General features: G+C 28.2%; 1 protein-coding gene across 1 annotated transcript; it reads right to left on the minus strand.

Annotated features, from left to right (window-relative positions):
* Positions 1-2,865: 2,865 nt before the first annotated feature.
* LOC113789346 (uncharacterized) lies at positions 2,866-14,848 on the minus strand. The gene is made up of 3 exons (XM_027338866.2): positions 14,475-14,848; positions 4,480-6,139; positions 2,866-4,404 (listed from the first exon to the last, which is right to left on the minus strand). Exons 2-3 carry the CDS (start codon positions 6,086-6,088, stop codon positions 3,230-3,232), a joined length of 2,784 nt encoding a protein of 927 aa, XP_027194667.2. The 5' UTR covers positions 6,089-6,139; positions 14,475-14,848; the 3' UTR covers positions 2,866-3,229.
* Between the last annotated feature and the right edge of the window lie 453 nt (positions 14,849-15,301).

Genomic DNA, 15,301 nt, shown 5'->3' on the forward strand with positions numbered 1-15,301 from the left:
GATGACGATGATTGATTGATTAATTGGATTGCAATGTGTAAATCAATGTTGCAAGCAACAACAACAAGGTTCATTAAACGTGTTAAATGCATACAAATTATTATTATTATTATTATTAACCCAAACATTCATTCAAAAATTGTTATTGGCCATCGACCCGATTTCATTTAGGTTCTATTTGTCGTCATCAATAGTGATGTTTTTTTTTTTTATTTAGTTTTTGTAAATAACAGAAAGTGTGTATATCGGTCATTAATACTATGCATTTTTTTTTTGTTTTCGTTCATTCATTACCAAAAAAAATATACGATGATATCAGTGGATAGCAATTTTTTATTATTATTCGCAATCCATTCATTTTTTTTCTGTAAATGAACACAGATGCAACACCATGTTGTCATTCATATTTACTATGTTCAGTTTGTAATAAAATTATAGCAAAATTAATACAAAATACAAAAAATTTTAAATGTAATGAACGTTTTAGTTGTACAAATGTAAATATTTTTGGTATTGTTTTTTCATGATAATATTTTAATTGAAATAATTCTATTCGTAAATGATTCAATCCATTATTATTATCATTGATGGTTAATATTGTTGTTGGTCTGGATTTTTCTTCATTAATTGTTTCATAAATTGTTGATGATAAAATTGATTGACGTCGTTGTTGTTGTTGTTGTTGTTGATTAATGAATGTTGTTGAATGTTTCAATAAACAAAATTTAATTAAAATATCATAAAATTTATCATAAATATCGGATAAATGACCAGTAAAATGAAAATAAATAAATTCCAATAATAAATCTCTTAGAAAATCAAATATTAAAAAACCAGTTAATGAATTTATATCATCTTCATTTCTTAATACTAGATAAACAAATGTAAATATTATTGATATAATATTGAAAATTTGTTTCAACCATATCCATAATGATGATAAACGATAAAATTGATCTAAATTTTTAATCAATCGATAGATTAATGGTTTGATCTGGATAATATTTTCAGCGGTTATATTTTCAGCTATATAATAAATAATTAAAGAAAACAAAAACAATGTTAAATTTACCTTTTTTAACAAAAAAATTTTTTAATTAAGGTTATTGACTCAATAACTACTTAATCAATCAATCAGACAATCGCTTAGCTTTCTTTTTTTTTCTTATTTTTTTCCTCTCAAAATCATTATAAATGTATTTCAAGGTTAATATTTTTTTTAATATAAAACAAAAAAAAAGAGATTAAAAAATCGAAACCGAAACTTACTGGTTTTTATCCAATCAATCATATGATTAAAATAATGTTTAGTCAAAATGATAATATAAATTGTTATCATTATAATCATTGGTTCATGATTATTTTTTTCAAGAAAACCCAATGATACCTGTATAAAATCATTAATATTTTCTTTGGTTTTTAATTCAACTGGTATGATAAACAGGTAGAAAATTATATATAACATAATATTGTAAACAATAATACCGATTATTAATAATTTTGCAATTTGTTTTGATTGATCTAATTTTCTATATAATGGATGACATAATATTCTAAATAATTGTTGTCCAAATAATAAACAAATTAAATAGAAATAAAATTTATTCAATTGAAATATAATAATAAAAAAACGAAATATAAAATATGTTATCGGTTTAAAACTACCCGATAATATTATTTGATCATCATTTAATGCAAATAAAAAATTTTGAAATGATTTTGTCATCATAATTAAATGAACAATTAATACGATCATTTGAAATAATGATAAATAACGATGATTTTGTTTTGAATTTGTTGTTGTTTTTGTTTTTGTTGATGATGGTAATGAAGATTTTCTTAAAAATCTTGATACATAATTTGTCAAATTGCCAAAATATAATCCTGTTGAGCTATTTGATATGAAAAGATATGGATCGATGGAAAAATAAGTGAATGAGATAATGAAAATGAAAATATAAAAACTTGAGATTAAAGCAGGAAAACAAATTTTCTTTTTTTTTCTAATAATAATAATCTTATCAGGAAATACGAAAATGAGAATGAGAAGAAAAATCTAAGTCAAGGACAGTGATGGTCATTTACAGTTTTTTATTTTTTTTAGTCTTTGGTTGGACTTGGGTACAAAAATCATCATCATCAAATCAATTTTATGAGGATGATGATGAGATCAATGGCCTTGTTTGATTTGATTGCTTTTTTATTATACTCGCTTATTATCGGTAATAAGATTAATATATTAGAAAAAAAGAGAAAGTAGAGTTATAACATTCAAAAAAAAACACATAAACATAATTTTTTGCTAATCATTTTTAAGAATCTATGCAAGTAAGCATTTTTGATCGAATGAAATCGATCAATCAATCAGCGATAGGGTCATTATCATCGATCACGTATGCCAATTTTATTTTTTAAAAAAAATTTCCGTTAAATAATTTTTCCATTCAATTAGGGGTTTTTTCTGTTGTTTCTCCAGTAAACAAATCGCGTATGTTCAAATCAATCAATGTTGTTTTTCAATGAAACTTTTTGTTTCGGTGAAAACTAAAAACCAAACCATAACCAAACCGGGAAAAAAAAGATGCACAAAATTCCTACCTATAGAATAGATAGATAACCATCAATGATGGACCCATTGATTCGAAATGAAACATGATCAATTTTGAAGAAAATGAATGAATGTTGTTTTCGCACCAATCAAAATAGTTGAATGTCAAATGATTATTTTTTAAAAATAAAATGATATTTGGGACAGGCAAATCGTTTTTTTCGCTTTGTTTAATTCATTCTATTTTATTTTCATTGAAAGAATCGATCAGGCAATAATAAATATGTTTGGATATATTACAAGAAAACGAAAGAAAATTGGAAACCAAAAAATATATTTAAGAAAATAATCAATATTTTGAAATCGATACAACTTGATGATTATGTGTTTTTTTTGTTTTGAAATGTATTTACAAACAACAACAACAACAATAACAAAAACAAAGTTAACCTAATCAATATGATCGATTGATTGGTACATTTGTTTTTCATTTGAAATGGTTTCATATGTGTGTATGTTTGGTAATGAACTTGTACTTTGCACCGATAAAAAAAAGAAAAAATAGTTTTAGATATGGTAAATGGTACATTATCGTTTTGTATATACAATTTTTTGTTTCGTTTTGTTTGACCAGCAATTTATGACTATGATTTGATTGAAGAATTTATAGTTGAACAAAATTCAAACTTCAGTTCCTTGTAGTTGTCCAACAACGGCCGAAGAATGTTGACCACCATTGCCACTAACATTACCACCACCGCCACCACCACTACTTGATTCTTCACCATAACCTTCATCAGGACTACAACGAATATTCGATAATGATGTTGTAGCTGTCATTTGTGGTTGTTGTTGGCGAAATGGATAATTCGGTGTCATTGTTTGCCATCTTGATTTACCGACTGTTGTTACGCCATAAATTGATTGATGTTGCTGTTGTTGATGATGATTTGGTGCTGGGGGTGCCATTTGCATCGGTGCCATAGTTACAAATGATGGCTGTATAGGATTAACCGGTGTTGGTATCGTTCGTTGTCTTATTCCATATAATGATTCTTCCATCGTTAATAGATTCGGTCTACTTGTACTAGTTAATAATGTTGATTGTCTGGGTAACTGTGGAAACATTGGCAATGGTTCTAATATCATTGATGGATTTATAGTGGTACGAAAAACTTCATCATCATCACCACTAATATCATTATACATCATTGTTGTTGTATTGCAATGATCATTATTTGCATCCATACAAATAAAACCATTGATCGATGCTGCCGAATCGGTTATGAATGCTGGATTTCCATATGAAATTAATAATGGTGATGGTGATGGATTTGTTGAAATTTGTCTATTTGTATTCGATATAAATTGCTGTTGTTGTGGTTGTTGCTGATGATGCTGTGAAAAGAATTGATGATTTGGTGGTGTTGCTAAACGATGATGATGTTGTTGTTGTTGTTGCTGATTATTCAAATCATATTGACTAAGATATTGATTGGTATAAAGTAAATTTGGTGCTGATGATAACATGAATGCTGTTGATGATGGAGGTGATGCGTTATTTCCATTAAAAATGGCTCCATTTATCGGTGGTGTTGAGGTATTATATGTCATTGTACTGGAATTAGTATGTGGTGCAGTGGTTGTTGTTGTCGATGATGATAAAGTCATCGTTGCCGATGATCCACCGCTGCCATTGGTGATGACTGTCGTTGGATTTACCATAACAGCACGATATAAGCCAGACATTTGTTGTTGATGATCATTTTGTAGATATCCTGGATCCTGTGTAACGAACAATGTATCCTGATGTGAACTACCATTAAGTACATCATTGGTAAATGTCAAATGATGACCTACAATAATGAGGAAAAAAAATTTGAAATTAGTTTTTTTCTGAAAAATATTTCCTAATATGTCATATCGTTTACCTGGATGGCTATTATTATTATTATTATTGTTGTTAAGGCCAAAATGATTCAATTCATAACCGTTCGTTGTTTGTGCGGACATGATCATTTGTGTATTCGATTTTGTATTATCCATATTACCAGGCACTAATAGATCGGGTTTGAGAAAAATTTCCGGCTTTTTATCAATTCCATCCAGACCAAGCATTGAAAGTGCATGTTGTTGCATTCCATTATATGTACCGGATATTGTTCCATTAGATGTTGGATAAATGGCTGTACCATTTTGTCCAAACATTTTATTTAATGATTTTTTCTTCTCCAATGAATCAGTACCACCGGTATTACCGGAACCAGTATTGATTGATTTGCTGGAACTACCATAAAAGTGAAATCGTTTTGATCGAATCAAAATCAATGTGATGACAACAAAAGCAAGCACCAATGTGATTAATAGGCCAAGAACACCGCCAGCTAATTCAACTTTAGACCAATTGGATGGTACACCAAAAGCACTGGATGGTACAACATATACAGTAAAATTTTTACTTTTTATACCGGCACGATTTTCAGCCGAACAAATAAAAGATGTACCATCATCATTCATATCGAGACCAATGATTGTCAGCAATGAATTAACAGTACCTTCAGTTCGTTCTTCAGCTAGATGATATTTATGTGATCGTTGTGATGATATATTATAATAACCATGATCCATATACCAAAAAACTTTTGGTTCCGGAATACCTTTAACCGTACATGAAAGAGTAGCATTACTACCGACAACTTTGGCCACTTCTACCGTTGTCGTAATAATATCCGGTTGACAAGCAAAATCATCCAGATCCAATGAATTCCACATAAGACCGGAAAGTCGTATAGGTAGATCACATGTAGCCGGTATTGATTGACCAACATTATTTCTGATCATCCATTCACGTGTTGGACGCATTTCACAATTACATTGCCATGGATTACGATATAATTCAAAACTATATAATGCAGGTAAATCAGCTACCACAGCATATGGCAATGTTGTTAATTGATTATCATGCAGATAAAGATATTCAAGATCACGAAGACCATAAAAAGCTCTTGCTTCAATTGTATGTGTTTTACAGCCCGAAAGATTAAGAAATTTTAGACTGCTTAATGCGGCAAATGATTCGGCAGTGATTGTTGCAATATGATTATTATTCAATAAAAGACGACGAAGATTTGTTGCATTAGCTAATGCTTTCACTGGTACATGTGTAAGAAGATTATCCGAAAGATCTAATTCAACCAGATTAGTTAACTGATAGAATGCATCATCAGCAATGGCACCAAGTTTACATTTTGGTATAAATAATTTTTGTAGATTAATAAGGCCACGTTCTTGAAATGCTTTTGATGGTAATATTTGAAAATTATTTTGATTCAAATCTAAAACCTGTGTTGATTGTGATATTTGATTCGGTATCGATATTAGATTTTGATTTTCACATATAGTTGTTTGTTTTCCATTACGCCATATACAAGAACAAACCTGTGGACATGTCATCAATTGTGATTCAACTATTTCGATGATCAAAACAATGATCATCAATAATTTTATTGCCAACATTGTTGATGATGATGATGACTTCATTTTTTATTGTTGTTTTTATTATTTGATTATATTGAAATCAAAATGAAAAATCTAGAGAAAAAAAAATGAAAATGAAAAAAAAGAAAAGAAAAACATTAGAAAATCAATCGATCAAAAAGAAAAAAAAACAATTCAAAAAAGAAATCGATGATAATCACGAAACTATCATCAAAAACATCATCGAATATAACCTTGAAGATAACAATCAATTGAATTTACAATGACAAGGTAAAGTTCCTGGTCTTTATCATTCATTCGCTGAAATCAACGACATACAAAATAAAATTTGAAAAAATACACGTTATGCGTGTCGTATTTGTCGGCATCCACATAAAAGTAAAGTAAAATTTTTCTGATAAAATTTGATAAAATCAACAAATTTTTCTCATCTCTTCTCTTCTCGGTCCGATAACATAATTCATAATAACGAATATCGGCTTATGCTTACCATTTCAATGATAAAAAACAGGAGAAACAAAAATTCATTAAATGAATCATCATCAAACATATAGAAAATCTAGCGCAAGTAAACAAAATTAAATTAAACAAACAAACAAATAATGGTTACATGATTGTAACTAAATTCGTACCCGGGTAATTTTCATCATCATCATCAATGAATGACTGACAACACTCAAAAAAAGATAATTTCTTTTTTTTTATCCAATCAACAAGATTTTGTATTTCATATCACTACGACTACCATCCTATCACTATCACCTATCTCATCATGACACCTTGACATGATGAAATGAAATGAAATGAAAAAAAAGAATTGACATAAACAAACATTATTTTTAATATTGAATTGAATTGAAGTGTGCCAAAATAACAACAACAACAATGGCGTAATCATAAAATGACAATGTTTGTTTCATTTTTTTTCATTGGGTAAACAATAACACACACGAACAAATGTAATTTAAGAACCCCAAAAAAAAATAACAACAGAAAATATTAAAAGACCAGAATAGGATTTACATTCACTCATCACCATTATCGTCATCATCGTCATCATCAGCACTATTATGTAATCATCGCCATAATCATTGATATTGTTGTTATATGATGATCATCATCTTCATCATTATTGTGGAAAGTTTCGAATGAAAAAATGGGGATAGAAAATAATGTAATGATCAGAATTATATATTTGTATATGATTTTTGTATGAAAATCCATTTATCAATGATTTTAATGATAATAACGATGATGATGATCATCATCATTAGTTTTTTTTCTAGGGAAAAAATGACAAGATAAAAGTGAGATGATTCATGATTACATGATGAATAAGTTATGAATTTAGATATATAACAACAACAAAAAAAACACCTGTACAAGTGTGATTCGAATCCAAAAAAATTGTAATCCAATTTTCAAATGAAATTGTTTTATCGGAGGTTATTTTCGGTTCGATTTGATGTTGTTGTTGTTGTTGTCATAGCCTTATCGGTAGAAAAAAAATTAATGATTTACCATCATCAACATCAAAATCGACAACCATTTTCAGAGAGCGCCCATTGTTCATCATTATTGAATTTTCCATCATCAAAAACCATTTCGGAATTTATTTTTTTTGAAAAAAAACTATCAAACAAAACAGAACAGAAATAGGATTGGTCATCATCCTGTCCCGTGTGTGTGTGTTTGCGATGAGAAATGCTATTTTTATTTTTTTGAAAATTTTTTATTTAAGAAAATTTTGTTTTTTTTTATTACCGAAAAAAAACAAGCCGTTATTTTCAAAAAAAAAAGAAGTTTAATGACTACCCAATGATGATGGTTGATTCAATTCATTTTATTGACACTTATGACAGGTGTGTGTGACCCGTTTTCTTTGTTTTCAAAAAAAAAGATTCTTTTCAATTCATTCAGATATTTTTCGGGTTGTTTTTATTTTCTGTGAATGAAATCTGAAATCGATGAATTTTGATTTCGCATTGCATGATGATTTCCTGATAAAGGGCGTCATTATCATCACTGGAAATTGCATTGGGGATTATTTTATCATATTGTGAAATATTTTTTTGGTTATTTCATCACTAAAGGTGCGGCTGGCTGGCTTTGTACCCAAAAAAATATTCCAGAAATTAAATTAAATGAATCAAAAGGCAAAAGAATAACGAAAGAATAACACTATAAAGGTGACGCCCGAGATTATTCATCCGGAATGAAATCCAGAATTAAAAATTACAAAAATTCATTCAATGCACATGTATGACATTATCGTTTATGTTATTTTTTTACACATCTCAAAATTGACTTTCATACAAAACAAAACAAAACAAAAAAGTTTTATGATTATTACCCAATCTATCTGCCAAACTATCTACCAAAATGATAATTTCTATTTATTTGCTAGCTAAAAACCTAGACCTAAACTTCAAGAGACAACAACAACAACAACAAACAAATAAAAACATGTATGAACATTATGGGGAGAAAAAGAAAAAAAAATTTCAGTCAATAATTGACCGATTCCATCATCATCATCATCATAAACATTGAAGAATTTTTTTTTTGTTAGCCGCACCTTTAAATTACAAAATATAAATTGAAAGCATCAAAAAAAATTTTTCTTCTATTTCGTATAAATACAATCAGTAATGGCAAAAAAAAGCATTGCAATTCTTTTGCACTGTACACAAAAAACATCATTTGATTTTTTTTTCATTTTATGTAGAAATCAACAATCAACAACAACAAAAATCCATTTTGCACATCCGCCTACAGTTTTTTCTTCTTGCTATTATTTATCATCTTCATCATCATCGAAAACATTCATTCATTCAATGAATGAATGAGGGTTCAATGTCGATTTAGATATGGAAAAAAATGTTTATCTCTCTCTCTCTCCTTCGCTCTCTTTTTCGATGTTCATTCTACCAACCATCGACACACGCACACATTACCTGAATTCAGGGTTTGTTTAATCACAACTACTACCATCATCACCACTTGTAAAAGTCATCCGAAAAAATTCATATATATGAATTCATTCAAAATTCAATGATTCAGATGATAATAACTTGATGATGAAGACTTGTTTTTTGTTGTTGTTGTTGTTGTTGTTATTCGGCTTTATTCTTATTGCCGAATTTTTTATGGATTTTTGTTTTGTTTAGTTCAACTTTATTACGTTTTGTGGATAAAACTTGTTGTTGTTGTTGTTGATCATTATTTCTATTATTCAAGCTGATCTATTCTATCGAATAAAATCGAGATTGAACAACAAAAAAAGAAAAGAAGTTTCAATTTGATTATACATACACACATACACACAATACTGTTGGATTCATTCATTCACATTCATACACGCACATACAGGTGAGTTACCTGAGACAGAGAGAGAGAACCTGTACCACCAGGATGTTTATTGTTTTGAATGAAATATGACTTTTTCAACATCTCAATACTACTACCACCACCATCATCATCATGATCGTCATCAAAAGCGACCGGTTTTTTGAACTTTCAAATAAATATAATGCGAATGAAAAGAAATCAAAATAACGACCACCGAACTTGTTAAATGTAACGAAGTGAAAAAAAAAGAAAATTCGAACAATTCAAAATGAATCAGAGCAACAATAACAAAAAAAATGGGAAAAAATAGCATCCATTTATCGTTGCGCATCAATTGTTATTGCTTTTTTGAAAATAGAGAATTATTTTTTACAAAATGATAAAGAATTTTTTTCTTTACTTGAATTTCAAACAACAACAATTAACCTCGAATCAAAGTATTCAGAAGAAAAGAAGAAGAAAAAAAATCTGAGAAAAATTCCCAGTCATATTAAACGCAAGAATGAAAACAATTTCAACCCTTTCTTGCAAATGAGACAAAAATAAAACACCAAAAATGAATTGTTCCATGAAAACCAGGAAAAAAACAACCAAAAATAAAATGTAAAACCAATAAATCTTATACCCTCCATATGAACATCAAACCACCAGTCAAAAAAAAAATAAAATAAAATAAACCTATCAATCAAAAATCATCTTAAATATCCAACCAAAAAAAAAAATAAAACACCTGATGATTATTCAAGATTATTCAATATAAACCATTGTTTCAAATTTTTTTTTCTTCTCCAAAATGATTATTCTCATCATCATGATGACCTAACCCTGTGACCTATGTGATGATGATGATGATGCTCTTGATAAATTTTTCTGCATCATCATCATCATCAACATTGGTTGGTTGGTTGGTTATAGTTATTATTTATGGCCATCAATGGCATATCCCACACACACACACACACACACTTTAAATGGTAACCACAAAAAACGATGTTCATAAAGAAAAAAAAATTCAAGTATAATTTTTTTTTGTTATTTTCTTTCTGTAGAATGGTAGGTTTGGATGTTTGTGTTTTCTGTGTTAAGGGTATGTATCCTGCTGTCATGTCAATGATCATCACCATCAAGTGATGGTGGTGGTGGCCAAAAACCTGGAATAAATTTATGGAAGAAAAAAAATTTCTCGATTATCGTTGTTGTTGTTGTTGAAAATTATGATGAACTAGGATTTATAATATGGATGAATAATATACCTCCTCATCATTATGATGATGATGTTCTTTTTTTATGAAAAAAAGGATGTTGTCGAGTGAAAAACGAATGAGAGAAAAATAAAAGAAGAAGAAAAGGTCGTTGAGATTCTGAATTGAATTGATTTATCTTTGTTGTTGTTGTTGTTGACCTTTTGTCCATATTACACAAGATATAAAAAGTGATAAATGATTGAATGAATGAATAAAGATCAAGCCATCAAGGTTAAATTCTATTGGATTTTCTTTTCATTTTTTCGGTTCAAATTATTGCTCTATGTTGTGTTCGTGTTTGATAATTAATTAGGAAAAAGTTAATGAAAATTTTCATTACCAATATAGTCTATAAACTTGAAATCTCCACCCACATCCACCCACACAAATACAAAATGTGTGTGTGCACGTAATAAAAATGTTTATAAAATGCGAAATCAAGAAGAAAAGAAAAAAAATACAATTAAAAAATGAATGGAAAAGAAAAAAATAAACGTTTTACATCATCTTTATGACTATTAGCAAATGATAGCATCAATGTTGATTGGCTGAATTAAATGAAAATTTTCATAAAGAAATACTCAAAATATAATCGAATGACATTTTTTTCCAAATAATTTGACAATTTTTGACCCTTAAGAAAAATAGAAATAAATAAATAAATAAATGGGCTTGACCTATACCGAATTTACTTATTAAATGATGATACTGAGGCTATAAGAAAGCAAAATAATATCTTTAAATTTCATTCATTCATTACGATGAATAGAAAAAAAAATCTTAACATTTTTTTCCCATTAAAAAAAACTTTCAACAACAAAAATAAAGCAAAAATTCATTCATTCATTCATTCAAGTAGCACATCTTCGGTGTTAATCTCTCGAACTTTTTTTTCCAAGGAAAAAATTATCGAAAAAAAGAGAGAGAGAGAGAGAGAGATTGGAAATGTCCATAATGGAAACCTAAAATAAAAAAAAACATTGACATTAATAAAGTCAGTAACACACATTGACATATTTCATTCATTTGATGATGATCATGATCATGATAATAAAGAAAAAGGAACCGAAGAAAGATTTGTATATTGCCAATAAAAATGATGTGACATTTATGAATGACGATTATCATCATCATCGTCATTTTTTTGTTGCTGTACTTTTTTTTGTTGATTACTTGAATTGATAATAATGATTTAAAGAAAGTGCAGCGAGAATTTTCCTTCTTTAAAAAAATCTTTACGGTTTATAAGAACACTATTGGCGTGTGTGTGTTTTCAAGGCGAAAAAAGGCCGACACTTTAAAATTTCTTTTTTTTTACAAATGTACCATATGATAACGATTAGATTTTTTGTTTAATGTTCGTAGTAAGTTTTATTTTATCGAATGAAAAAAGAATCAGAAGGGCAAGAAGAAATTTTTAAGAAGAAGCCAGAATGAAAATTTGTCACATTCAATGAATGAAAATTGATATTGAATAAAAAAAAATAGTCTAGACCAGTGATTCTCAACCTTTTTGTTGTCGCGGCACAATTTTAGAATTTTTGAATATATAACAGTTGCATTTTCAGAATTTCGCGGCACACCAAAGTGCCGCGGCACACTGGTTGAGAATCACTGGTCTAGACTTTTATCATTGAATTTGATGGAAGAAAATTGATGCTTAGATGATCGAAAATTCCAAAAAAAATGATAATTACAAAAAATTAAAGATTCATATTTTTTCATCATGAATATTGATTTTTAGTTTGTTTGTTTGTTTGTTCGGTCAAAACTGGAAAGACAAACAAAACAATGAATTAATTAATTATGGATGACGATAATGATGACCATCAACAATCAACAATCAAATCAAATTAAATCGAGTATAATTTTCTTGAAAAACCAACCGATCAAATAAAAACGGGAAGAAAAAATTTTTGGCAAAAGAAACAAAAAAATGGATTCATCATTAGGTCATTGGCTGCATTTCTCATTAAAATAAATACAGAAAGAAATAATACATCTGATAACACAATAGTAATCGATTTAAACATTCAAAGCTTTTAAAGATTAAGATTATCTTATTATTATTTTTATTTTTGTTTTGTTTTTTCATTGCATTTCATTTTAAAAAAACAAGGAATGTTTTTAATCTTAATTAATTAATCAATCAATGATAATAAATAGTTATTTTTTGTTTAAGGTAAAATAGATAGGCAATATCATTCACATCTAATCTTTATCTTTATAATGAATGAATAAAAAAAAAAAGATCTATCGTCAATCGATCATCAATAAAAGATATTTGGCCATTGTTTTTTCTTTAAAAACATTTTAACGATTGGAATGGCCAAAAAATTATATATCAATCGAGTATGTATGTATGTATGTACAATCAGATGAACAAATCAAAGGTGTGTGGTGTATCACTGCGCGGTTATTTGATTTTTTGATTTTCTGGCTGATGGAATGATAAGTATTTTTTTTTTTTGTTCGAGAAACTGATCATTTAAATGATGATGATGATGTCATGGGTGTGGGCACTTTTTCAAATTTAGAAAGAAACTTTGAAAAACTTTAACGGGCTGTGGCTTATAATTTTTGGTTTTTGTGTATACATTTTTTTCCGCTCTTTTTTCAATTATTATTTAATAAAAAATCGCAAAAAATTCTATATGAAAGAGTGTTTGTTTGTTGGTTGCGATTGGTTGGTTAAATTTAGCCAAAAAAAAAAAAATTAAATGAAAACCAGAAAAAAAATGAAACGAAACGAAACGAAATTCGAGCTAAGATTTATAAAAGTTTTTAATGTCATGAACCAACCAAACAGGCCTAACTGTTTTATGAAAATCCAATGGATTTAGATATGGTGGTGATGGTGGTGGCCATGATATTTGCGTGTGTCTATTTTTGCTCATCATCAATAAGATTTAAAAAAATCTTTGCTTTTGGTTGATTATGTAATTCGTTTGAGAAAACAAACAAAAAAAAACGATGACTATGATGGAACGTGAATCAAATAAGATTTACGATATTTTTTATTTTTTTTTTTTTGCTTTTCTCAACATCTCAACTTTGTGTTTATATTTGTGTATCGCTGCTGTTTGTTGTTTGCAAAAAAAAATCCATCTGTTGCCTTTACACAAACAGAGAGAATTGTTAAAAGATTCAAAACAATTTCTAAAACCGACCACCATTGATGATGGTAAATATTTTTGTCGACAAGAATCTCTCTTTTATTCATAACAACAATCTAAATAACATAAGAAGTAGAATCTGTCAACAACATGAACATTAATATTTGCCAGATTTTTGTTTTTGGCCAATAAAGAAATTCATTTTGTGTTTATGTTTTCTGCTTCAGAAATTTGGCATAGAAAATCGATATCAAAACACAACATAAACACATTGAATGTCCGGAGGAAATCCAAAAAAAAACTGTTGTTGACTGTTGGTACAAATCATGGCTTATTAATGTTAAAATAGAAATGTCAAACTTTTATTTTCATTATTTATCTTCGAGGCAATATTTTTGTTTGTAAAAAAAATTTCCTCATGATCAATTGATTGATTGATTGATTGATCTGATTGATTGTCAATAAAGTCATGGCCATGGTTGAATTTGTACAAGATATATCAATGTTATCGATATAATATTGGTGAAAAAATTTTGTTCAAAATGTGCGAAAAAAATGATTATTCAGCAAAATTGACATAATCGAATCATAATGACAACAACAACAACAATAATCAAGGATTACGAACATAAACAAATTTTTAATATAACGATGATGATTATCATGATTGAAAGCTAACAAAACAGAAATAGGAAAAACATTTTTCAAAATCATTACCTTTAATTTTTATTGTAGACATCGATTGTCCAATCGGTTATCAAAATTTTGACTTTTTATTTGGGAAGAGAAAGAATGATGATAAACTTTTAAAGAAATATGATGATCAATGTATTTAGTTGGCAGTATTAAAAAATTTTGGATAAATCTATCGATGTTTATTGGTCAAATAACGATTATAGATGTTTGTTTATGTTTATGTTTCATCATGGTTTCCGATAGTAACCGGTAATAACAATTATCATCTCTCACTGAAAATTTACAAAACAATTTCAAAGAGATCAGAGATCTTTTTATCAAAATAATCACACACAAACAACACAAACATTTCAAAATTCAAAATTGGTTGCCTTGGTAAATAATGATGATGATATGGACGTTGATTCAGATAATGATGATGATGTAATCGAAAATGATTTTTTTTTCGAAGATTCGAATTCGAATAGAGAATGCGCAAATCGAATAATTTCACAACACAGTAAACATGATGATTAGAATTTCATCATTTTTTTTTGGAAAATTTTAAAAATCATTTCAACAAACAAACAACCAAATAAAATAATGATCATTTCAAATGATGATTGATTGGCGGGGACAACAAAAATAAGAAGATTTACAGTTTTAATGTTGTTGTTGTTGTTGTTGTAATTATATGGCAAAAACAAAAACAAAACAGAAAAACAATGTTTAATAATCTTAATGGAAATCCACCTGAAACACGACGAAAAAAAATATCAAAAATAAATAAACACCGAATTGATGTACTTTCGTACTAACTTGTTCGCGGGACAAAATCAGATTGATAACTAACGAAAAAAAACATTTCA

This window comes from Dermatophagoides pteronyssinus, unplaced genomic scaffold (genome assembly GCF_027571235.1).
Source record: "Dermatophagoides pteronyssinus isolate colony J.1.1.1.1 unplaced genomic scaffold, Derpt_VIB-CSIC_2022.12 sq0049, whole genome shotgun sequence".
Classification (NCBI taxonomy): domain Eukaryota; kingdom Metazoa; phylum Arthropoda; class Arachnida; order Sarcoptiformes; family Pyroglyphidae; genus Dermatophagoides; species Dermatophagoides pteronyssinus.

Bases quoted from the DNA above. Each gene is read 5' to 3' on its own strand.
- LOC113789346 (XM_027338866.2), bottom strand. From the start codon at position 6,088: ATGAAGTCATCATCATCATCAACAATGTTGGCAATAAAATTATTGATG. The intron at 4,405-4,479 runs GTAAACGATATG...TCATTATTGTAG, and splicing joins TAATAATAATAGCCATCCAG to GTCATCATTTGACATTTACC.